General features: G+C 40.9%; 2 protein-coding genes across 3 annotated transcripts in view; one reads left to right on the top strand and one right to left on the bottom strand.

Moving 5' to 3' along the window:
* The first annotated feature begins 123 nt into the window (after window positions 1-123).
* On the top strand, window positions 124-26055 carry wsb2 (WD repeat and SOCS box containing 2). Of its 2 annotated transcripts, none has more exons than XM_041202906.1 (9): window positions 124-415; window positions 5905-6079; window positions 9581-9813; window positions 13838-13969; window positions 18139-18239; window positions 21190-21362; window positions 21956-22069; window positions 24110-24217; window positions 24555-26055. In XM_041202906.1, exons 1-9 carry the CDS (start codon window positions 379-381, stop codon window positions 24715-24717), a joined length of 1236 nt encoding a protein of 411 aa, XP_041058840.1. In that variant the 5' UTR covers window positions 124-378; the 3' UTR covers window positions 24718-26055. The 2 variants fall into 2 exon arrangements, with proteins under 2 accessions (XP_041058840.1, XP_041058841.1); XM_041202907.1 differs by having other exon boundaries at window positions 5908-6079.
* rfc5 (replication factor C (activator 1) 5) overlaps window positions 18104-26613 on the bottom strand; it is a 62440-nt gene continuing 53930 nt past the window's right edge. Inside the window, exons 12-13 of the transcript XR_005944846.1 lie at window positions 24531-24670; window positions 18104-18219 (exon numbers count right to left, since the gene is read on the bottom strand). The gene's annotated coding sequence lies outside the window, so the exon portion shown is untranslated. The remainder of the gene's footprint in view (window positions 18220-24530; window positions 24671-26613) is intronic.

Here is a 26613-nt window from a genome sequence, read left to right on the forward strand (position 1 = left end):
TGAGGAGTTGATGGGGGAGTAATTGAAATGAATAAAATTCATTTATTTGGTCCTCCTTACTGCAAGGGGGCAGTAGGGAGAAGGTCACGTGGTGCTGCTCAGCTGGTTACAGGGAGGGTCCGGGCTGCGCCCAGCTGTTGGTTTTAGGAGCAGTAGCAGCTGGTGCAATGTAACCTGTGTCCAGTTTCCAAGCACAGCTAGACACCAGACAGTCGCTGCTGATGAGACAGTCTGGAAAATTGTATTTTTTAAAATAAAACCCCGAATGGATTGGAGAAGGGGGGACGAGTTAAAGATGCGTTGAGACCGAGACAATACAAAAAGTGGATTCACTGTTTGCTCTACGAGGACGCAGCCTGATAACTGTCTGCTATATTGATGGACGGATCTACAGATTGCAGCCCCCAGCGTGCAGGTGAGTGAACGCTGCAAGGACAAGTTTCTGGGAATCACTCTGTGCACCTCCGAATGGCTTGTTTACATTGTAACCATGCACAGGAAGCTTAGAAAGGTTCAAACACACATTGAGGCTTTTGTGATACGTGGTCGTGTCATTGGAGCCTCCGTGTCAATCGAACAGTTAAATGATTGCAGGTGTTCCGCCTCAAAGAGATGTTACCCTTGTTTTTAGAAAGTGCTTGCCAAACACGCGAGCTCATACAACAATCAGTTGTCAACCAAGGCTCCGTTGATGCTATTGAGTCACGTTATGGATTCAAGTCCCACTCCAGAGACCTGAGCATAAATTCTAGACTGACAATCCACAGTATTGAGAGAGTGCTGCACTGTGGGAGGTACAGTCTTTCGGCTGAGAGGCAGTACTGAAACCCTGTCTACCCTCTTCCATGGCAGTATTTCAAAGAGCAGGACAAAAACAGAATTACCTGGAAAGGTCAGCAGGTCTGGCAGCATCGGCGGAAAAGAAGAGTTGACGTTTCGAGTCCTCATGACCCTTCAACAGAACTAGGTGAATCGGAGGAGAGGGGTGAAATATAAGCTGGTTTAAGGTTTGGGGGTGGGGGGAGAGAAGTGGAGGGGGTGGTGTGGTTGTAGGAACAAGCAAGCAGTGATAGAAGCAGATCATCAAAAGATGTCACAGACAAAAGAACACAGGTGTTGAAGTTGGTCATATTATCTAAACGAATGTGCTAATTAAGAATGGATGGTAGGGCACTCAAGGTATAGCTCTAGTGGGGGTGGGGGGAGCATAAAATATTTAAAAATATTTAAAAATAATGGAAATAGGTGGGAAAAGAAAAATCTATATAAATTATTGGAAAAAACAAAAGGAAGGGGGAAGAAACAGAAAGTGGGTGGGGATGGAGGAGGGAATTCAAGACCTAAAGTTGTTGAATTCAATATTCAGTCCAGAAGGCTGTAAAGTGCCTAGTTGGGAGATGAGGTGCTGTTCCTCCAGTTTGTGTTGGGCTTCACTGGAACAATGCAGCAAGCCAAGGACAGATATGAGGGCAAGAGAGCAGGGTGGAGTGTTAAAATGGCAAGCGACAGGGAGGTTTGGGTCATTCTTGCGGACAGACCGCAGGTGTTCTGCAAAGCGGTCGCCCAGTTTACGTTTGGTCTCTCCAATGTAGAGGAGACCGCGTTGGGAGCAACGAATGCAGTAGACTAAGCTGGGGGAAATGCAAGTGAAATGCTGCTTCACTTGAAAGGAGTGTTTGGGCCCTTGGACGGTGAGGAGAGGGGAAGTAAAGGGGCAGGTGTTACATCTTTTGCGTGGGCATGGGGAGGTGCCATAGGTGGGGGTTGAGGAGTAGGGGGTGATGGAGGAGTGGACCAGCGTGTCCCGGAGGGAACGATCCCTATGGAATGCCACCAGGGGGGTGAAGGGAAGATGTGTTTGGTGGTGGCATCATGTTGGAGTTGGCAGAAATGGCGGAAATGGCGGAGGATGATCCTTTGAATGTGGAGGCTGGTGGGGTGCTAAGTGAGGACAAGGGGGACCCTATCATGTTTCTGGGAGGGAGGAGAAGGTGTGAGGGCGGAGGCGCGGGAGATGGGCCGGACGTGGTTGAGGGCCCTGTCAACGACCGTGGGTGGAACACCTTGGTTAAGGAAGAAGGAGGACATGTCAGAGGAACTGTTTTTGAAGGTAGCATCATCGGAACAGATGCAACGGAGGCGAAGGAACTGAGAGAATGGGATGGAGTCCTTACAGGAAACGGGGTGTAAGGGGCTGTAGTCGAGGCAGCTGTGGGAGTTGGTAGGCTTGTAATGGATGTTGGTGGACAGTCTATCACCAGAGATTGAGACAGAGAGGTCAAGGAAGGGAAGGGACGTGTCAGAGATGGACCACGTGAAAATGATGGGGGGGCGGGTGGAGATTGGAAGCAAAAGTAATAAATTTTTCCAAGTCCCGACGAGAGCCTGAAGCAGCACTGATGTAATCATCAATGTACCGGAGAAAGAGTTGTGGAAGGGGGCTGGAGTAGGACTGGAACAAGGAATGTTCCACATACCCTATAAAGAGACAGGCATAGCTGGGGCCCATGCAGGTACCCATAGCCACACCTTTTATTTGGAGGAAGTGAGACGAGTTGAAGGAGAAATTGTTCAGTGTGAGAACAAGTTCAGCCAGACGGAGGAGAGTCGTGGTGGATGGGGATTGTTCGGGCCTCTGTTTGAGGAAGAAAGGGGCCCTCAGACCATCCTGGTGGGGGATGGAGGTGTAGAGGGATTGGGCGTCCATGGTGAAGAGGAATCGGTTGGGGCCAAGGAACTGGAAATTGTTGATGTGACGTAAGGTGTCAGAGGAATCACGGATGTAGGTGGGGAGAGAGAAGGGAGTCAAGATAACGAGAAATGAGTTCCATGGGGCAGGAGCAAGCTGACACAATTGGTCTACCGGGACAGTTCTGTTTGTGGATTTTGGGTAGGAGGTAGAAGCGGGCTGTGTGAGGTTGGGTGACTATCAGGTTGTAAGCTGTGGGAGGAAGATCCCCAGAGGAGATGAGGTCAGTGACAGTCTTGGGAGAATATTGGAGGTGGGTAAAAGGATCCGTTGAACGGGGAGAGGACTCCTGCCCAAAGAAGTGAGCACGGTGATGAAGACGGCAGAAGAAGAGTTCAGCATCGTGCCGAGCCCGAAATTCATTGAGATGAGGGCGTAAGGGTATGAAACTAAGTCCTTTGCTGAGCACTGAACGTTCAGCGTCGAAGAGGGGAAGTTCAGGGGTATAGTGAATACACGGCTGGGGCTGGGGTTGGAAGATGGGGTGGGGACGGAGGGACAGGCAGGGGTGGAGGGTCCTAGATGGATGTTGGTGTCAATGAGTTGTTGGAGCTTGTGTTCCTTAGCACTTGAGGGAAAGAGAAAATGTTTCTTGTTGAGGCGTCGGATGAGACGAAGAATAAAATGAAACTGGGGGCACGCGCAGCTTTGAAAAAGGGTACGGCGGTGCTGCTGGAGGGAGAGGTCGAGTTTGTTCCTATGGCGGCGCATGGCACTGAGTGTGGATCTCAAAATGTGATGGGAACAGCAGTCAGAGAAATGTTTTATGTCCCAGAGATACCTGCAATCCTGGGTGGGTTCGAAACATGAGGGGTGGAATTTCAGTTGAAATCCATGTGGGGTAAGTCGGAGACGGAGACAGTCACTGAGAAAGGAGATATGGCTGTGAAAGTGGGTTTTAGTAAACACCTTGTCAAACACCAGGAGAGAAATGGAAAGCAATAAAGGTAAACAAGGCAAAAGAGAGATACGGAAATCTCGTTGCAAAGACAAACAGAACTTCTTCAAGGTAGGCATTTCTTGAAGAGCAGTGGCAGTCAATTAAACAGCGGTAAAAACAAAAAACTGCGGATGCTGGAAATCCAAAACAAAAACAGAATTACCTGGAAAAACTCAGCAGGTCTAGCAGCATCGGTGGAAAAGAAAAGAGTTGATGTTTTGAATCCTCGTGACCCTTCAACAGAACTAGGTGAATCCAAGGAGAGGGGTGAAATATAAGCTGGTTTAAGGTGGGGTGGGGGGTTGGTTGGGTGGGGGGAGAGAAGTGGAGGGGCTGGTGTGGTTGTAGGGACAAGCAAGCAGTGATAGGAGCAGATCATCAAAAGATGTCACAGACAAAAGAACAAAAGAACACAGGTGTTGAAGTTGGTGATATTATCTAAACGAATGTGCTAATTAAGAATGGATGGTAGGGCACTCCAGGTGCAGCTCTAGTGAGGGTGGGGGGCATAAAAGATTTAAAAATAATCGAAATAGGTGGGAAAAGAAAAATCTATATAAATTATTGGAAAAAACAAAAGGAAGGAGGAAGAAGCAGAAAGGGGGTGGGGATGGAGGAGGGAGTTCAAGATCTAAAGTTGTTGAATTCAATATTCAGTCCGGAAGGCTGTAAAGTGCCTAGTCGGAAGATGAGGTGCTGTTCCTCCAGTTTGCGTTGGGCTTCACTGGAACAATGCAGGAAGCCAATGACAGACATGTGGGCAGGAGAGCAGGGTGGAGTGTTAAAATGGCCAGCGACAGGGAGGTTTGGGTCATTCTTGCGGACAGACCGCAGGTGTTCTGCTTCTGTTTTTGTTTTGGATTTCCAGCATCCGCAGTTTTTTTGTTTTTATTTCAAAGAGTAGGGGTGTTCTCCCTGGTGTCCTGGCCAATGTTTATCCCTCAGTTAACATCACTAAAACAGATTTTCTGGTCATTTCACTTTGCTGTTTGTGGGAGCTTGCTGTATGCAAAGTGGTTCATACATTCCCTACATTACAATAGTGACTACATTTCTAAAGTACTTCATTGGCTGTAAAGTGCTTTGAGGTGTCATTTGGGTGTGAACAGTGGTATGTAAATGCAAGTCTTTCTTTCTGAAATAGGTTGGATTGGCAGAGCTTTGACACTCCCAGTCTCTCTCAGCTACACTGGAATGTCAACTTTGATTGTATGCTCTAATATCTGGAGGGGGGGGCATGACCTTGCAACCTTCTGACTCTAAGACTACACTGAACTGTGGATGACATTGTAATTAGCAGCTCCTCAAGATAATAAATGTTTTGCTTCGAATGGATAGCGAGGGGACAAATTTTCTTGGTGCGCATGACTCCATTTTTTTAACGTCGTTCTGTCTGTAAGGGTGAAATGTGCTTGGAATTTTTTTTAAAGCTATGCTGGGCAGCAGGCTCTAAAGTTAGAGCTGATGCATCTTATTGGACAGAGTCAAGAGAGCTTGACTCTTAGATCTAACTGTGCTATAACTCTGCCAAAGTGCTCAATACTGATTCTGGGTGACTGAAATGGAAAGAGTTTCATTCCCTAAAGCTAAAATTCCTCCACTTGATAATTTTTCCAAAACAAAAACATAAAAATGCAGGAATCGGTATCTAAGGGTTCTGATTCAGAGAGGCTTCAGCCAATCTCTGACACTAGCTACATAATGTTTTAGAAAGTGAAGGGGCACAAGATGTGAGCAATGTCTCATTGAATCACAAAAATCTGACAGTGATGTTAATCTTGGATTGTGACCATTTAAGTAAGCATGAACAAATCAAGTCAAGTAGCAAATATGACCCAAGAAAAGTGGTTTTAATTTTAAACTAAATTTGCTCCTACAAGAACCAAGGGATGACTTTCACTTTCCACTTGAGATAACTTAACCTGAGCATAGAGGAATACTGACATGTTTTTTGTGTATTTTAAGAGGTCTTTTAATGTAAATTGAAACATATGGTGAAATTGCAAAAGGATAATATGTTTGAACTGTGCATTTTTATGATTTTTTTTATTATAAAAGGAAGAATTAAAGTGTAAATATTATCTGAAAATGTGCACGTTGTGGGTGAAGAGGCAGTAATCTGCTGGTTATAGGGTACATGCTGGTTGTAGGGGACATTTTAATGAGGGACTGTTAGGTACCTGTGTTACAACCAGCGTAATGTTTTGTTTTACAGCAGCTGAGTCTCTCTTGTTGGCAAAGCTCATACCCAACAGATCTCGTGAATTGGATTGTAAATCTGGCTGTGAGACTTGGGGTGTGGCATTTTCCCCTGATGGCTCATACTTTGCATGGTCACAAGGACACAATATTGTGAAGTTGATACCCTGGCCGCTTGAAGATCACAAAATGTAAGTTTGCAAAGTCATTGCTTAAGGAATCTTGAGCTTATTTGTGTGATATATTTTTCATTCAATGCAAGTATTCAGCTGTTGCACTGAAATCACCATTATTGAGTACACAACCATATTACTGCTGGCACTGATTCAAAAGATGTTTTCATTTTAAGGAGGTAATTCTTTCCCATGGAAATTCCCTTTCATTTTATAAATATGCCTGTATTGTTTGTTACAGCAGCACAAAGTTTCTATAACTTCAAATAAGTTTTGGCAACAACTCCCTGAAGAATAATTAAATGGTGTAGTCATTATTTGTTGCTTTGTCAGTAGCCCAGTTGTGTCCAAGGGCATCATTTGTTTCAGTGCTTGGCAGAAGGAAAGTGGTGAACTAAATTCACTGTTAAAATGGCAGGATTGCTCTTCAATCAATCACACTGGGCCCAAAAAGCTGCCATCCAGCACTGCTATAGCTATGGTGGAGTGGGAACCAAAATGCCAGACCCCCACAGGAGATCCTGAGACCAGATAATTTATGTAGTGTCTGTGTGTGCCTATACCTAATGTCAGTGCTATTTTAGGTGCCTGCTAATTGGGGAAATGTGGTGTTAGTTTGCTGCCTACCTACAAAATGTACTGTTTCAGTCCCTCTTAGCATTTTTTGAGGGCATCACTTTGATCTTAGTTTGGAACAATCCTTGGGGATTGATTTCTGCTGGTGTAATGCACAAGTCAACAGTACCTTGTTGGCATCCAGTCTGTTAAGGTGCAGGTGATGGTACCAGTGGGAACTCTAACAAATAATGCCATCCTCCCATTCTGGTATTTTTTCATACTTCAAGTGCAAGAGAATAGATGTAACTACTACCAATCCCAAGAAATACTTTGACATTTTCTTTGGAGTATTAGTATTATTGGGCCACAGTTTAGTGCCTTCCCCAGCCCTTCTTAAGCTGGGCTTAATGAACTTTCAGGCTTGTTCTGATCATATTTCACTTCAATTTTTCTGGGCAATATTCTTGTAGATGATGTCATAGGTAATTGCTGTTTGAACAAAAGTATTCTCAATACATGAACAGAAACAAAAGTGTGTAATGTTGAAGTTGATTAAATCTATTTAAAATATCAATTTTTCAAAGTCATACTGATGGGGAAGTCCTCAGTACTTCTGCCAATTTTCTCTCTTCTCCTCTCCTCTCTCTTGCTCGTGATGATATTATCTCCCAATTGCTCTCCAATTCCTCATCCAAATACCTGGGTAAATGCCGTTCGAACAACATTCAAGAAGCTCCACACCATCCAAAACAAAGCAACCCACATTGTCGGCACTCCATCCACCAACATTCGTTTCCTCCAACAGTGGCAGCAGTGTGTGCTACCTACAAGATGCACTGCAGCAACTTGCCAAAGTTCCTTCGACACACGTTCCAAACTAGTGACTGCTACCACCTAGAAGAACAAGGCACCACCTCCAAGTCGCACATCCTTCTGACTTGGAACTATATTGCCATTCCTTCATTGTCACTGGGTCAAAGCCCTGGAACCTCCTCACTCAAGGTAGGATATGCATTCATTGGAAGCAGTTCAGAGAAGATTCATTAGGCTGATTCCTGGGTTGAAGTGGTTGCCTTATGAGGAAAGATTAAGCTTATACTCCTGGAGTTTAGAAGAGGAAAGGGTGATTTTATTTTTGAATATTAAGATTCTGAGGGGTCTTGAAATAGTAGATGCAGAGAGGATGTTTTCCCCTAGTGGGGGAACCTAGAACAAGGGACGCACTGCTTTTAAAAATAAGTGGTCTCCCATTTACAACAAAGATAGGAGGAATTTCTTCTCTTGAGGGTCCTTAGCCTTTGGAATTCTCTTCCATAGGGAGAAGTAGAGGCTACGTCAATGAATATATTCCAGGCTGAGTTACAGATTTTTGTTGACATTGTGGTCAAAGGTTATGGGGACAGGCAGGAAAGCAGAGTTAAGTCCACAATCAGATCAGCCATGATCTTACTTAATGGCAGGCTCGATGGGGTGAATGGCCTACTACTCCTATTTCTTAGCTTATGATCTTCTGAACTTTGTCCCTTTCAGCACTATGAATGTACACAGTTCAGGGAGGTGGCTCACCTCACTTTCTCGAGGGCAATTGGGGATGGACAATAAATACTGACCTTGCCAGTGATGTTCATATCCCACAAATGAATAAAAACATATATTTGTGTGAGCCTAGACAGCAGGTATTTGCAGCTATTTGATAATTGATGAGCCTGTCCCCACAGGTATACACTTTCAGCAGAGGTCGTGAATAGCCATTAGGAACCATGGATAATACTTCTCATCCCTAGCTCAGGCTGAGCCCAAGTGAAATGCCTCATTTCTGACCAACATGAATACCAGAGTTTTTCACCATTCCATATTCCGCCTAGTTTTACCTGTTCCTTCCACTCTCTCTTTCACTACCAATTTTTCTTCTGTGCAAAAGACAATTAACTCCTTGCTTGGATTATGATTCTATGACTGTTGGTCAAGTGGTCAGTTTTTACTTTGAGGCTAGTAAGTGTGCAGTGTTACCATGGAGAATATCGCCCAGACTCCTGATTTATTCTGATTTCTCGACATGCACATTTTTAGCGAGCATTTCTACATCTTGATCAGGAGCTAGAAATTTGACTGATCTTCTCAGCCATAATACAGGGATACTGAAACCAACAATAACAGCTCTACCATCATCCCCAGCTGTGATCAGTTAACTCACCATGGGCTGGAGATTGAACTTGGAGCCTTCCTTGTTCTACCCACTGGGGAAAAGATGAACAGCCTGGGTCACTTCTCTCTTTAAAAAGAGAAGGCTGAAGGGCGGCCTAAGGGAGGTTTTTAAAGTTATGATAAGTTTTAATAGAGCGGACAGAGCGAGAATGTTTGCACCTGTGGGGAAGAGCAATACAAGAGGCCATCAATATAAGATAGTCACCAGGATATTCAATGGGGAATTCAGGAGAAAGTACCCAAAGAGTGGAGAGAATTTGAAACTTGCTACCACCAGGAGTAGTTGAAGTGAATAGTATAGATGTGTTTAATGGGAAAACTAAATAAACACGAGAGAAAAGGAAATTGAGGATTATGCTAATAGATTTAGATGAGGAAAGACAGGAGAAGGCTTAAGTGGAGCATAAGTGCTGGTATTGAATGGTCTGGCAGAATGGCTAGGTTCTCTTTTGTATATCCTATGTAATTCTGTGTAGATTTTACATCAATTATCAGTAAAAATTATAATTAAAATTGTAACGGATTGCACAATAAGGGTTAAGCTGTCTTTACTTTTAAAAATAAGGAACATTTCAGCAGTTTGGCATTTCAAGTTCGGAGTTGTGGATCAAGTTGCAGGATCTATCACAAGTTACAAGTTAGCAGGCATCGCAGTTTTATGTCTGCACAGTCGGCAGTTTTTGAACCTAATATGGTTAGCATATCTTCAGCGAATTCTTCCTCTGTTAATGCTTTGTCCTTATTTTTCTTCTACAGAAGTTATAAAAGTACACATCATTTTAAAGCAGATGGAAGAGCAAAGGGCCAGTGTGGAGAAAAGATAATCGATTGTGGTCAAACAGTGTGGGGGTTATCATTTGGAACATCTCCATCTGAGAATGGAAATAAGTCATCCGAGAACCAACACAAGTGCACGCTTCAGTGCTCGGGTACAATCCTTGCCACAGGTCTCACCAATGGAGAAATCAAGTTGTGGAAAGTGCCTACCGGTAAAATATCTTGTGGTGTCTCTGCGCACAGGCCAGCATTCTCATTGTGCTGAAAGAATGTAATTGTCACTTGGAGATACTGTAGCCTTTATACAACTTAAAGTCAAAGCAGTTTTTTTTTCCTCTCCGCTCCTCAGGGTATTAACTCTGTAGTTATCGATTCAGGCAATACTTTCCAATACTTAGCCCAATATATATAATGGGCAATTGAACAATGTTATGGAGTGTTGGCAGTGATTACAATTATAGGGTGGATCACAGCCAAGCCTAATCCTATCTACACCCTTACTTCACACACATCTAACAGGGTTGCTTTATAATGATCATGTGTGGAAATCCTGGCTGATGTTTTCCCTTACTAATTTAAGGACACTGAAGCTAATTGTAGTGCTCCAATTCTTGCCTTAGTCAAAATCAGCCAACTTTGTAGAAGCTTTGATATTTTCTTCATAACTCAGTAGCTCCATGGATGAACTTTCTCAACTACGGAGAGTTGGGAACACCTTTTAAATATCTGTAGATTCATTTTTATCATTTTATTTACACACTGAGAAACACTTAATTAATTTCTTCATAATGACCATTTAATAGTCAAAACCTTCCACTCTGAATTCCCTGCCCCCCACCCCACCCCCACCACCTCATTTAAATAAAGAAATTGCAAAGGAGCAATGAAGTAAGATGAGAATTAAATTGAGAATATAAGAAATAGCAGTGGGAATAGGCCATTTGGTCCCTCAAGCCTGCCCTGCCATTCAATAAGATCATGGCTGATCTGCCCCAGGCCTCAACTCCTCTTTCGTGCCAGCTCCTCATAGCCCTCAACTCCCCAATATTTCAAAAATTTATCTACCTCTTTAAATACTTTCAGTGATCCAGCCTCCATAACTGAGGTAGAGAATTCCAGATAAAAGCAAAAAACTGCAGATGCTGGAAATCCAAAACAAAAAAATACCTGGAAAAAACTCAACAGGTCTGACAGCATCTGCAGAGAAGAACACAGTTAACGTTTCGAGTCCGTATGACTCTTCAACAGAACTAAGGAAAAGTAGAAAACAGGTGAAATATAAGCTGGTCATATCACAGCCCCCCACACCCCCCCCCCCCCCCCCCTCCCCCCAAACTAGCTTATATTTCATTTCTTTTCTACTTTTCCTTAGTTCTGTTGAAGAGTCATATGGACTCGAAATGTTAACGGTGTTCCTCTTAGCAGATGCTGTCAGACCTGCTGAGTTTTTCCAAGTATTTTTATTTTTGTAGAGAATTCCAGATATTCACTACCCTCTGAGAAGAAATTCCTTCGCACCTCAGTTTTAAATGAGTGTTCCCTAGTTCGAGATTCCCCCACTAATGGAAACATCTTCTCAACATCTACTCTGTCAAGCCCCCTCAGAATATTGTACATTTCAATAAGATCATCTGTCATTCTTCTAAGCTCTGATGAATAAAGGCCTAACCTATTTACCTGTTCTTGATGAGTCAACCCCTTCATCCCAGGAATCAGCCTAGTGAATTTCTTTTGAACTGCCTCCAATGCCAGTACATTCATTCTTAAATATGGGGACCAAAACTGTACATAGGACTCCAGGTGCGGCCTCACTAACACCCTGTACAGTTGTAACAAGACTTCCCTATTTTTAAACTCCAACCCCCTAGCATTACAGGCCATGATTCCATTTGCTGCCTTAATTACTTGCTGCACCTGCATGCTGTGTTTCATGCACAAGAACACCCAGATCCCTCTGTGCTGCACTTTTGTTTTGGAGTCTCTCACCATTTAAATAATAGTCTGCCTTTGATTCTTCCTAACAGTGCATGACCTGACACTTTCCTACCCTAAACTTCATCTGCTAAAACTTTTGCCCATTCTCTCAACCTGTCTATATCCCCTTGCAGTTTCCTTATGTCCTCATCACAACATGCCTTCCCACCTATTTTTGTATTGTCAGCAAATTTGGATACATTGCACTCTGCCCCCTCCTCCAAGTCATTAATGTAGATAGTAAATAATTGAGGTCCTAGGACTGATCCACTAGTTATGTCTTTCCGACCTGAAAAAGACCCATTAATCCCGACTCTGTGTTCTGTGTGTTAACCAATCCTCAATCCATGCTAATACATTACCTCCAATACAGTGAGCTCTTATCTTGTGTAATAACCTTTTTATGTGGCACCTTATCGAATACCTTCTGGAAATCCAAATACACTACATCTACTGGTTCCCCTTTATCAGTAATAACTGTTTATTGGTCTTTTTGTGGGCAAAAGCACCCATTGCATTATTTCACTAAGCTAAAGAAGTACAAATGCAAATCTTCTGTGTTTCTAGGTTGTGAGGATAGAAGCATGTTTTAGGATTGAAATCAGATTGGAAGGTACCATGCTGTTAGGACAATAACCTTTTTGGTGTGTTCAGAAATTTTTTGACCAGCCCTTCTATGAATTTCTACAGTTTCAGACAATCTGTTGTTTTATCTTGGTCTCTGTCCTGATTGCTATTTTATATTCTGGCCTGTATGAGAGAAATTGACTTTGAGACAATTTGTAATTTTTTGGAAAATAAGTGTACATGAATATAATTTTCACATGTGGAATCTGCAATAATGGGGTGGAGAGCAGCCAAGTGGATTGTATTACAGCACAGGGCATGAGGTCAAGGATTCATGTCTGTAATTGGAATTCAAACTGGGTCAAGCTTCTTAAATGTAGAGCTTGTGTAAAACATACAAAGAATTTTGATTAATGTCTTTTTTATTTTTCATAGCTTTTGTTTGCAAATGAATGCTATTGATGGGAACCGTTGAAAAGAGTGCCATCAACAGTGTGAGGTTTCTAAGTTAACATTGGTTCATCGTTTGCTTCTGTCAGTTTGCAATTTACACTCATTTAGAACATGGCACTTATTTTGGAGGCAGTGGCAAGAGAAGCCCAGGAAAAATTCATTGTCTTAAAGGTAGCCTGTACAAACGATACATTGTTGAATGTTGTATATGTTGGATAATTTGACAGCAAGGGAACCAGTAGTTTCATAGTATAAATGGATTACTAATAATATGTGCTAATTCAGCTCTTTCCCACTGTTGAATGCACTCACTACCAAACCATTAATGTCATCAGTTTTTAAAGCTTGCAGAAATAAAGGGAAAATGCCAACTCATTCAGATTACAAAAGTCACAAGATGCAAATTCCTCTTTAACTGTTTAATCTTTAAAAGAGAGTACTGATGGTCTTAACTGACAACCAGGTAGAGGTTTCACTGGTTTTAATGCTAACAAACAGATTGTTTCAATGTTAGCTATTTCTGCTTTCATGACTTTCACAGATACCTAGTGCTGGTTCGCCATCATTGCTCAGTAGTGCTGAAGTGCTGCTAAGTACCTAAGCTAGCCCCAGTAATGGTCATTTTGCCTCAATAATGCTCATTTAAAAACTGAAACATGTAGGAACATGTTTCTGTTGACTCATTTGTAACTGAGAACTTTGTGATCCAGTTGTGTGGTTGTTGGCAGCTGAAGGTACAGACATCATGTTGGGCCTGTACCAAACTGAACTTTTTAGTAATTTTATATTTGGACAGATGCAGTGTGTACTGAGGAGTGTTTCAACCCAGTTATAATTCTTTCCACTTGATTTTTTTTTTAAAGACTGGAACTGATTCCTTCAGAACAAAAAGGCCACAGCTTTGATCTCCAATAATGAACAGACTTCGATCAATTAGGATCACTGCAACATGTTGTCTGAGGGACAACATCAGCCATGGTTCCTCATAACTGCTATCACATTGACTCTTCCTGCCAAGTGCATGTCAGGTTATGGCAGGGCAGGTCTTAGCTGTGATGCCTGCTTTGGTTGAGCATCTTGCCAACATTCAACATCTGAGTTCTAAGAAGAACGATCACTTGAGTGAGAGATTGGAAAGCTAATACTCCCAGAAGCCTTAACCAGGCACTGAAGTGATGAACATTTCATGACCTCACCATTTTTCACAGCATGTAGTTTTAAACTTTCCTATTTCTGTTGCAGCACACCTTCTCTTCAAGTTAAAAGGACACCAGTCAGTAGTGAGATGCTTTGCTTTTATCTCCAATGAAAACTTCATGTTGATTTCTGCATCACGGGACACAACTCTGCGTGTATGGGACCTAAAACAGGATGGTATGTGGAAAAAAACCCACTATCTTCTGTGTATATCATTAAAGAGAAAAACAGGCTATTTAACGTGTATTGTGAGCACACACTGCCTCCAGTGAGACTATAAATTAGAAGAAATATATTCTCTCCCCCCCCACCCTCGGCCATATAAAGCAGTCTATATGTGGAACAAATCTCCAGCAATGAGTAACAATATCTCCAAAGTTGTATGTGGAGGATAACAATTCAGAGTTGAACAGCAGAGTTGAGTATGGATTCACAGCATTTCTAACTCTCCGTTATTAGCTTGCTGATACCACAGTGTTATTGTAATGTGAAAGGAAGAAAGAACCCTATACTCTGGATTGTACTCATCAACACAACAGTGTAAACTCAGTAAATGCTAATTAAATAATGTGGTAAAAGCACCAAATAGAATTTCAGGAGTTTTTGTTGATGCCTTTAAATTATGAGGAAACATTTATTTGCAACACTGTCCCTATGCAGATAAATTGGATGAGGTAAAGTCTGTAATGGACTCAGTAGAAGGATCAGGCTTAGTGAACATTTGAATGTTGAAAAGTTTTCTTTAATTAATTAAATGATACGATACAGAAGAAGGCCATTTGTCCGATTATGCTTGCTCTTTGAAACTATTGTTCAATTAGTTTTACTCCACTGCTTTTTCACTTAGCCCTGTAATTTTATTTCTTTTGAAGTATTTGTCCAATTCCATTTTTCAAAATTATTGAATCTGCTTCTACCAGCAGGCAGTGCATTCTTGGTCACAACTTGCTGCATAATTATTTTCCTTGTGCTGCCTTTTTTTGCCTTATCAACTTAAATCGATGTCCTCTGGTTATTGATCCTTCTGTCATTAGAGACAGAGTAAATAAGGATAAACTAGCAAAAGCATTCATAATTTTGAACACCTATCAAATCCCTTCTGACCCTTGTCTGGTCTAAGGAGAACAACCCCACTTTCCCAACATAACTGAAGTCTCTCATCCAATATACCGTTTAGTAAATCTATTATGCATGCTCTTTAAACCTATATACATCCTTTCTAAAGTGTGATGTCCAGAATTAAATGCCATAATCCAGGCCAGTCCTAACCAGTATTTTTATAAAGGCTCAGCAAAACTTCCCTGCTTTTAAATTTTATGCCTCTAATGATATAGCCAAGGATCCTAAACATTTTTTTTGAAACAGCCCTCTCTGCTTGTCCTCCACCTTCAAATATTTTAGTAAATACACGCCCAAGTGTCTGTCCAGCACCCTCTTTTTAATGTTTTATCATTTAGTTCATGTTGCCTCTGCTCATTCTTCCTATCAAAATGTGTTAACTCATGCTTTTCTACGTTAAATCTCATCTTCTATGCATCCATTTCACCAGTTTGTCTTTGACCTCCTGAAGTCTCTAACTGTCCTGTTTACTCTTTGCTCATGGGATGTTGTCAAGATCAATATTTATTTCCTATTGCTAATTGCTCTTGAGAAGGTGATGGTGAGTGCCGGCCTAAACTGCTGCAGTCCATGTGGTGAAGATATACCCACAGTGCTGTTAGGGAGGGAGTTCCTGAATTTTGACCCAGTGACAGTGAAGGAATAGTGATATATTTCCAAGTCAGAAGAGTGGGAACTTGGTAATGTTCACATGAGCCGGCACCCTTGTCCTTCTAATCGATGTAATGTGTCTGGGAGGTGCTGTCGAAGAAGCCTTGGCATATTGCTGCAATGCATCTTGTTGATGGTACAAAGTGAGCACTTGTGCACTGGTGTGGAGGAAGTAAACATTTGAGGTGATGGATGAGGTGCGAATCAAGTGGGTTGCTTTAGTTCTGGAAGGCGTTGAGTGTTTTGAGTGTTGTTGGAGCTGCATTCATTTAGCTAAGTGGAGAGTATTCAATTGAACTCCTGACTTGTGCCTTGTGGATGGTGGACAGGCTTTGTCGAGTCAGGAGTTGAGTCACTTGCTACAGAATACACAACTCTGACCTGCTCTTGTAGCCACCATATTTATGTGGCTGGTCCATTTTAAGTTTCTAATCAACGGTAAGCCCTAGGATGTTGGTGGGGAATTTAGTGATGGTAATCCCAATGAATGTCAAGGGGAGATGATTGAGCTCCCTGTTGTTGGAATGGTCATTACCTGGCATTGGTGTGGTGTGAATGTTACTTGCCATTGATCAGCTGAAGGCAGAATGTTGGCTTGCCGCATGCACAGCTTCGGTGGCTGAGGAGTCACAAATGGTACTAAACACCACGTAATCACCAGTGAACATTCCCACTTTTGACCTTGTGATAGAAGGAAAGTTACTGATGAAGTAGCTGAATGTAGTTGGGCCTAGAACACTGCCCTGAGGAACTCCTACAGCGATGTTCTAGATGATAGGCCTCCAACCACAACAACCATTCTCCTTTGTGCTGTATGTGACTTCAGCCAGTGGAGAGCTTTCCCTAATTCATATTAACCTCAGTTTTATTAGGGGTCCTTGATGCCACATTTGGTCAAACGCTGCTTGATGTCAAGTGCAGTTACTTTCACTTCACCTCTGGAATTCTGCTGTTTTACTTATATTCAGTCCAAGGTTCTAATGAGGTGTGGAGCTGTATGGCCCTGGTGGAACCCAAACTGAACATCAGAGAGTAGGTGCTGCTTGATAGCACCATAGATGAAAGTTTCTCAATATCAAACTGGCTGAAGTCTGGCATCTGAGGTGCTGGGCTCATCATCATTAAGGTGAAGGGTATTTTTAGAGTCTCTTCCCAATAGTTGTTTAATTGTCCATCACCATTCATGACCTGATGTGGCAAGACTGCAGAAGTTTGATCTGAACTGATGGCTGTGGGTTTGCTTGGCGTTCTCCATAACATGCTGCTTCTGCTGTTCAGCATGAATGTAGTCCTGTGTTTTAGCTTCAGGTTGGCATCTCATTTTTGGGTATGCTTGGTGCTGCTTCTGGCATGCCCTCCTACGGTCCTCAATTATTTTCTTTAAATTTTCCCCACCATCTACATTGGCCTGTAATTGCCAGGTTTATTCCTCCGTCCCTTTTTTTTTGAACAAGTGTGTAACATTTTCAGTCCTTCCAATCCTGGCATCACTCCCATATTGAAGGATGTTTGGAAGATGTTGGCCAGATCCTCTGCACCATTTACTCCTTTCAGTAACCTAGGAAGCATTCCATCCAGACTGAGTGACTTTTCTAACTCTCAACCCTTTTAAATACCTCCTTTATCTATTTTTATCCTATCTAAAATTGTTACTACCTCCCACTTTACTATTACATTGGCAGCATTCTCTTTTCTAGTGAAGACAGATGCAAAGTATTCATTTAATACCTCAGCCATGCCTTGTGTCTCTGCAAGAACATTTTTTTGTCCTTAATTGGGCCCAACTCTCTCAACTACCTTCCTTCAATGTTTATAGAAGACTTTTGAGATCACTTTTTTTTTACCCCTCTTATTCATAATTTATATTTGTCGCACAGAATATTGATCATCCAATATATTATTCCAGAGTGGATGGAAGTAAATTAATATAATAATATCCTGATGGTGATTGGATAATGACAGTGCTTCTGCACAGAGGGGGTGAGGAAATCAAAAAAACAAATCACATTGGGACATTCTTGCCCACCTATTAGTGATTGGATTATGTGTAACATGAGCAGCAGGCATAGAGAAGAGGAAAACACATTAGAAGTGGTGGTGCATAAGGCAAATTTAAGTTAAAAGTATAATTGTGTTCTGAACATTTGTAGTTGTAAAATATTGGTGTAGCTACATAATTTTGTCATAGCTTCAAGATTTTATTGGATGTTAATATTTAGTTAAGTAAGGACTTGTCTTTCTTTTGATATTCTGATTACTAAAAGGTGCCTTTTTGAAACATTCAATATTTTAATGAACTATGTCAACCAAAGAATGTGTGAATCATATTTAATAATTGACGGTATACGATGATTAAGAATCTAAAATTGCACTTGTTAAATAGATCTTATATCTCTGTCGATCAGAATTCCTGGCGCAGTCAGTCATGGGAAATATTTGTCATAGTTGGATGTTCCTCAGTCTGCTGCTTCCGAATATGCTGCATAATTCATTGTCACAATTATGATGTCTTTCATAGGCTGATTGTTTTAGTATGATACACTGCTACTTTTTTTTCTCTCTCTACCACCCTCCAGGTAAACTACTGCATATATTAAAAGGCCACAACCAATGGATTTATTGTTGTGCTGTCACTCCCAACTCGAGCATGCTTTGTTCTGTGGGAGGAGGAAAGACTGTAAGTTTCCAACCTTAACTATAAAGGTCAATCAGTATCAGACTTTTGGACAAACATTTCTTTTACATATGATATGGCATGTAGATAGTTAAACAATGACACTAAGATGCTACTGAATTTTATACATTCGTGACACTTCCGTTAAATTCCATAGTAATTCTAAAAGAATTGTAGGTTGATCTATTGAATATTATAAAGGAATTCTGGAAGTTAACTCTCACTATTTAATGTTCACAATCTCTTCTTACACACCCAGTTTCAGGCCATAAATAACCATTACTAACATTTGTGGGATGTTTAGAAAATTCACACCCTTCTGATCAAAGATTACTCAACTTTCATGCAACTGTAATTAGTAAATGAAGGTTATCTATAACTCGTGGGTATGATCAAACGGATGTGTCATTTGTGACTGTTCAACCAGAAACCAGGCTATATTTTCTTGCTGGATTTATTAGATTATCTGCTGTGTCTGCATTTGTTTTCAATCAGGGGAAGCATTCTGATATAAAGTTCAGCAAGACTATTAACCCATTTCTTTGACTATCTTGAGAGTTGGGGTGTGTACATGATTTAATTTTACTTTTGCATCTGATCTTTACTTCTTTCCATTAGTTAACCTTTCCTTTTGATTCCTTTACCTTCTTTCCTTATTTTTTTCTTTCTTTCCAGAATTTTGTTTTCTGTCCTGACATTACTGAAATGGCCAAGATGTTTGTGGCTGTGAAGATGGCCGTCAGTCAGGATTGTGAAATAATGAATTTTATGACCTACCTGCATTGTGTTCCCTTAATAGGAAGGCGTGACAGTATCCCAGGGGTTCAATACAAACTTCTCATCCTGTAGATTGAACATCTGAACCTGTATCCTTGTTTGCATCTGCCCTTGGTTTTATTTTAATTTGTCAGTGACTTCAATGGTTCTACATACAACTGTTTGGGATATCTTCACAGACCTAGCTTTATTCCTGGAATAAAGCTAGGTCCGTGATTGGAAAACTGCCAATGTAACACCATTATTCAAAAAGGGAGACAAAAAACAGGTAACTATAGGCCAGTTAACTTAACATCCGTCATTGGGAAAATGTTAGCGTCTATTGTAAAGGATATAATAGCAGAGCATTTAGAAATGCATAATATAATCAAGCAGAGTCACCATGGCTTTATGAAGAGGAGATCATGCCTGACAAATTTATTAGAATTATTTGAGGAGCTAACGAGCAGGATAGATAAAGGGGAACCAGTAGATGTACTATATTTGGATTTCCAAAAGGCGTTTGATAAGGTACTTAATAAAATAAAAGCCCATGGTGTTGGGGATAGTATTAGCATGGTTAGAAGATAGAGTTGAGTTAAGAGGGCATTTAAGATGGCAACCTGTAACTAGAGTGCCACAGGGATCAGTGCTGGGGCCACATTTATTTACAATATATATTAATGACTTGGATGAGGGAAACGAATGTACTATTTCCAAGTTTGCGGATGACACAAAGGTGGGAAGGCAAGCAGTGAGGGTGACAAAGGGATAGAGGGATACGGACAGGTTAAGTGAGTGGGCAAAAACTTGGCAGATGGAATATAATGTGGGAAAATGTGAGGCTGTGCACTTTGGCAAGAAGAATAGAGGAGCTCAATATTTCAACGGAGAAAGACTTCAGAAAGCTGCAGCACAGAGCGATTTAGGGGTCCTCATGCATGAATCCTGAAAAGCTAGCTTTCAAGTTCAGCAGGTAATAGGGAAGACAAATGAAATGTTGGCCTTTATTTCAAAGGGAATGGAGTATAAAAATAGGGAAGTCTTGCCAAAATTATACAAGGCACTAGTTAGGCCACACCTAGAATAGTGAGAATGGTTTTGGACCCCTTATCGAAGGAAAGATATATTGGCATTGGAGGCAGTCCAGGGAATGTCCGCTAGATTGATACTGGGTATGGAGGGATTTTCTTATGAGGAGAGGTTGAGTAGGTTGGGCCTGTATCTTTGGAGTTTAGAAGAATGAGATGACCTTATTGAAACACACCAGATTTGTAGGGGGCTTGAGAAGGTAGATGCTGAGAGGTTGTTTCTGCTTGTGGAAGAGTCTAGGGCCAGAGGGCTTAATCTCAGAATAAGGGATCGCCCATTTAGACAGATGAGGTGGAATTTCTGCAGATCGTAATGAATCTGTTGAATTCTTTACCGCAGATGGCTGTAGAGGCTGGGTTGTTAAGGCAAAGATAAGCGAGGGTTATGGGGAAAAGGCAGCAAAGTGGAGTTGAGGATTACCAGATCAGCCATGATCTCACTGAATTGTGGAGCAGACTCGATGGGCCAACTGGCCTACGTCTACTCCTATGCCTTATGGTCTATGATGTATTCGCATGTGCTCGTATATGTATCCACTCCCCTCCTTTTAAGACCCTTTGTAAAACCTACATGTTTGACCAAGCTTTTGGTCATCCCTCCTCGTGTCTCATTATTCCTCTGTGAAGCACCTTTGGATGTTTTTCTATGTCAAAGACATTATATAAATGAAGACATCTTGGAAACTGATTTGAAATTAACATGTAACTTTTTTATTTTGTCTTGGCTCAAATAGTTCCAGCATCAGTCCTTCTGCTACAGAAATACTGTCTTGTATCTGGATGTTTACAGCACTGAATTTGGCCTGTTTGTGTGACAGGGAGGTGAATCTCAGATTGTTGAGTTTCTTACGGCATCAAACGTCAGTCTAACTGATGGTGGCATAAATATTTTTGATAAGGGCAGAAGGCCCTGAGTTTTTTTGATGTGTATTTGAAGAGGCACTCATTATATGCAAGGGCTTGGGAAATCTATCCTAATTATACTTTTGGTATGAACTTTAAACAATGTGCTTGCTAGCTAATTACATATATGTTCTGCTTTGGGTTTGACACTTTTTTACAAGGCATTGAGGTTGTGGAAAAGTTCAGCTGTATACTGATTGCAGGTGTTGTTGTGGAGTATGGTATCATATACAGTGATTCGGAAACTAGAAGGACATGGCGGCGATGTTGTATCATGTGAATTTTCACCCAACGGAGCATTACTAGCTACGGCATCTTACGACACTCATGTAATTGTGTGGGACCCAGACACTGGAGAAAGCCTGATGAAACTGAGGTAAAGTAGCATTTGTGTGAAATTGAACAGCCCAGTTTGCTGTTACTTTGTTACATAGTAAGTGTTTTCCAATGTGGTGTACGGAATGAAATTGACTTGATAATGTCAACATTAATTCCTAACATCTTTGTATATTTGTATAAGTGAGTTTGATTGCGGACTCTCTTCAGATATAAATTTGGCATTAAACAGAAGATGCTGAAAATACTGAGGTCTGATTAGCATCTGTGGAGAGAGAAAAAGTTAATGAGCTGGATTTAATGGCTGTAGGCACATTCACTGCCTAGAGAACCAGTGACAGCCCCACTGCGGCCATTCCAGGGAGCACTTGCCTTCCTACTGTTGGGGTTCCCAGGGTCTTCAGAATGGACTTACCACCTCCCAAGAACTGATGGCCAATTGGAAGGAACAGACCTGATTTCTGCTCTGGGAAGTTCTCTTTTCCCCCAGACCCTTCCAACTCCCATTAATTAGGATCTTTTTAAAGAAAAACCTGAAAATGTATCACTGGAAACTAGTTTAAAAATTTATTTTAAACATCCTTGGTTATAAATCAGAACAAATATTGTTAATGTAAAGCTCCTGTATTACAGGCATTGTTCCACCTTTGCTGCTCTGGATGTTGATGATGGCTTTAGTACTGGATTTGTACGAGCAGTCTCCTTCTCCCAGGAGGGACTAAATGTTACCTCGGTAGCAGACGATGGGTGAGATCAACATACACTCTTAAGCTTATTTTATACCGGGCAGCTGATTCATTTGTGTGCAGGTCCTTTTTTTGTGTGCCTGAGCACACAGTAACTTAAAGGGACTGACTTGTGCATGTCTGCACGGATATGTTCAGATAGAGGTAACACTTGAGATTTTTAAAAAATGAACTGTATATTGTACTAATTATTAATGATGCAATCTGAAAATTTGAAATTAAAATCCGAATTTTCGCTCCTGGGTCTAAAGCGCAGAATTGGGACAATTCCTGACTCCACAAACCCGACATGGGAGGAAGTGCCCTGGAACTTTGAACTTTCGTTCTTGGCGGTGGAGACAGGGTGGGGGTGTGAAAATTGGTATCATGGCCACCAATCCCGGAAAGAATGCGGAGACTGCCAGGTGCGGAGGTGGGCTGGGCGAAAGGTCATCCTCAGTTCTCCGGCACTTTGAAGCAACGAGGATAAGGAATAAAACAGCCTACCAAAGGTCATCCCTCACACACTCCCCATGCTAACCCTTGCCACCTCATGCCTGTCACCCACCCTCATGGTTCCTCATACCCTCCATACCAAACCATGTCTTTCCACTCATTTCCATAGCCCTTTTATAGTCCCCATGCCCCCAACATGCCACCTTTTGCTCCTACATTCTCCATGCCAACTCACCCAGTACCCATCATAAGCAGACCTCCGGACCCATGCTGAGATTAAATAAAGTTCTTAAGTGTTGAATGCACTGTTTCAAAAAAAAGTACGCTTATTGATTAAAAGCCCTTTCACTACATTTAACTTCCTTTATTCCCTTATAAAACAAGCATTTGTATTCATGGTCCCACTTCAAAGACTTTATAAGCACTTGGAGTTGTCAATCAAACAGTGAACCAACATGCACCCCATTTTGGTGTTAGGTTGTGAAATCAGTCAAGCAGCATTAATCCTATAATGGTAGCTTTCAGGCTTCTATCAGCAGACAGTGAAATAGCAAGCACTTCTTTTTCAAATATTTAAAGGGTAGGAGATTTAAATTCCTTTGACAGTTCTCTTTACAGTTCCAAGGAGTTTTGTGCACTTTTTACATGCATTCATGTCTACTTTTAACAATACCAAAGAGTGTCCTGGGAGAACATCCGAAAGGATAGCCTATCTCTCCAAAGAACTCCGGTATATTTAGACCATCTGCTCCCAGGTCTAAAGTGCACAAGTCATGTTTTGGACATCCCACTAGCAGGTTAGATCTGACTTGAGGCAGCTGCAGTTTGACATGTGCAATTGTCTCTGAATCACGGATATGTTATTTAGAACCTGGCCCCCCCCCCCCCCCCCCCCCCCCCCCGCTTGTGAAAATAGCAGGTGGTAGGGTTCAGGGCGGGACTTTGGATTTGTGCTGCCACAACTCTTTTTGCTAAGACGGAGACCCTCTTCATCTGCATGAAAATTCAGGTCTAAGTATTCTATAAGGTCTTGGTTCCTCATAGAATCAAAGGCTGGTTTCATTACAAAAGGGGGCTATTTGATCTTTCATATCCTTGTCGACTCTCTATAAGAGCCAGTTGGCTAGTGCCACTTCCTCACCTTTTCTCTGTAACTCTGCAATTTTTTCCCTTCAGATAATTATCTAATACTCCTTTGAAAGCCACGATTGAATCTGCCACTTTACACTCTAAGACAGTGTTTTTCAGATCCAATCTACTCACTATGTTTAAAAAAAATTCCTCATATCATCTTTAGCTGATTTAAGGTGAATGACAAAAGAACCACACTACTGTAGAAGTTGACATTTAACATGTACATAAATTTAATTTGAAATGTTCAGTAATATAATTAAACTTTTCAGGTTCTGATAGTTGGGTTTCTGTCATTAAATCTGATTAGATTTATAATCTGTAGTTAGTTATTAGATAAGTTTTGCTATGCCAATTTAATCATGGCACCTACCTAGCCTGTCATTTTTAGTGCTACTTGGGCTAAAGGCCAGTCTATCTTTGTTCAATATTAAATCTGCAGATCATAATTTGTAATTAAAATATTTTTGTCTAGATTGCTGAGAATTTGGTCCTTGGATTTGCAAAGGCCAATTTATGTTGCTCCTCTGGCCAATGGACTCTGTTGTACATTCTCTCCACATGGTAGTGTATTGGCTACAGGGTAAGGATGTTTTGAAGTTCAATACTGTGCAAGGGTTTAACTGTTGCTCTGTATGATTTTACTGTATATGTCTGTAGTAAATTGATCAATTACAAAACTAAAATTTTAGTAGGGGTTTGGTGATTCCTGTTGGTGAGACCCAAATCTCAGCTGTCCTGTTGGAAGGTACTGATAGCAGGCTGAGTAGAAGAACAACCACAAACATTCATCTGTCTGTTATGGCACTGAATTTGAGAAAAATGTGGACAATATATTAGAAAATATCCTCTCTGCAGGGTTCTTATGTGTTTATACAAACTAGTTTGTGACTTACACTTTTCCTTCCCTACTATTCCAGGACAAGAGATGGTCATGTTAAATTCTGGATAGTATCTAGGGTGCTGCCAACTCTGCAACACATTTGTCGCAATGCTCTGCGCCGTGTGATGACGACCCACCAAGTTATGCTCTTGCCTGTTCCAAAGAAAATAAAACAGTTTTTGGTTTATAAGAAGTTCTAGTTTGCACTTGCAGGGGTAAAGTACTGGAATGGGAGGAAAATCTCTATCAGACAATGATTAATTTTTTTTAACCAAGATTTATTTGAATGAGTGTTTGATTTGTGATTTAAAAACCATTTACATTAAGAATTGGGTCACCAAAAAGAGCCTTACATGTTTCTAAAAGTTGCTTAGCATAAGTTCAATTAGAAATCGAGAGCCGTCAATAAGAATCAATCTTTTGCATACCACTGGAACTTTCTACATGGTAAAGAATTATATGACTGATCAAAAGTAAGACACTATGAATGTGTTCAAAAAGATGAAGACAAGGCTGAAGGTTAAAATGTTTTATTAATGAAACTTCCAGTTATTGAGAGAAACAAAACCTACAAATGTTGTACCACCTTCTTGTATCCATAAGAATTGTTGTGTGGCTCAAAATTGCACAAGGAAGGCCATTTAACCTGTTGTTCGTTTGTCCATCTATCTAGAAAGACACTACAGTCCCTCTATGATTGTTCCTTTTAAATAATGTTATCCTCACTAATTAAATCCATAGAAGTTTTTCCAGACCAATCAACATTTTAAGTCCTAAATTTACCTTGCCAACAGGTCAAAAGAATATTCTACATTTATCTTTTAATTCTTCCCCAATTGAAATCTCTTCGCAACTGCTAGCTGTAACCAGTTCATTTTTAGTGTTTCTTGGATTTGGTTAATTTTCCTTCCTATTTGTATTTTCTTACTGTCCCTTTGTAATTTTTCACCTTTTCTTTGGATTAGTAGTTTTCTTGTCCTAGAATCAGAATTTTACAATACCGTAACAGATTCTTTGTGGTTCATTGCACCTTTGCCACCTCTGAGCTAACTTGACACTTTTATTATTAGTTTCCACATACCCTAGTTTTAAATCCAGTTGCAGTGTGGAATTGCAAGTGACTGATTTTTATAAGAAATGTAGAAAAGAAAATGTTGACCAAACACAAACGAAGAAAACTGGCAAAAGTGGAGATGCAAAAAAAATTCTGAAAAATCAACACTCGGTACAAAGCTGTTAGGTTTTTGTGCATTTTTGTATCAATAGGTTGGTAATAATCAATGATATATTTTCCATGGAATGGAATGCCTTTTAATATAGTGTTGTCACACATTTTGGGTTTAAGAAATCACTTGCAACTATTTAACTCCACATGATTACATCTTGCCATGGCACCAAAATGTTTTACACCTTTTGATTTAACAAGTGGAGAATATTTGATTTGAAATATTGTTTGTATAAGCCTGTTTAATTTAAAAAAGAATATATTTTCAGTACTGTTGTCTGACTTTTAGAAATAAAACTTAATTTAAAAAGTTGCTTTTAATGTTGTCTGCATATTGTAAGACTCTGCCAAATTTTACAGTTGCCAGAAACGTTGTGGTGGAATCTTTGCTCAACCCATTTTCTTTTCTGGATTACAAACCCCTCACTGCTTTCCACCTCACAGTGCCCATCTTTGCCCCATATTATAAGCAATAGGAGGAGTAGGCCATTTGAGCCTGCTCTGTCGTTCAATAAAATCATGGCCGATTTGATTGTGGCCTTTACTCCGCTTTCCTGCCAGTCTGCCATAACCACTGACTCCCATTCAATCAAAAAAATCTCTAACTCAGCCTCCATTGCTCTGTGCGAGAATTCTAAAAACTAATAACCCTCAGAAGAAATTCTTCCTGTTCAATGTATTAAATGGGAGAGCCCTTTATTTTTAAACTGTACCCTCTAGTTCTATTCCCCTACAAGAGAAAACATCCCCTCAGCAACTACCACATCAAACCTCCTGAGAATCTGTTTCAATAAATCACCCCTCATTACTGTGTGGGGTTGCATTAGAGAGATTATGGTGTCGCTTAATTAGGATTCAGACTGAGTTCTAA

This window comes from Carcharodon carcharias, chromosome 13 (assembly GCF_017639515.1).
Source record: "Carcharodon carcharias isolate sCarCar2 chromosome 13, sCarCar2.pri, whole genome shotgun sequence".
NCBI classification, from domain to species: domain Eukaryota; kingdom Metazoa; phylum Chordata; class Chondrichthyes; order Lamniformes; family Lamnidae; genus Carcharodon; species Carcharodon carcharias.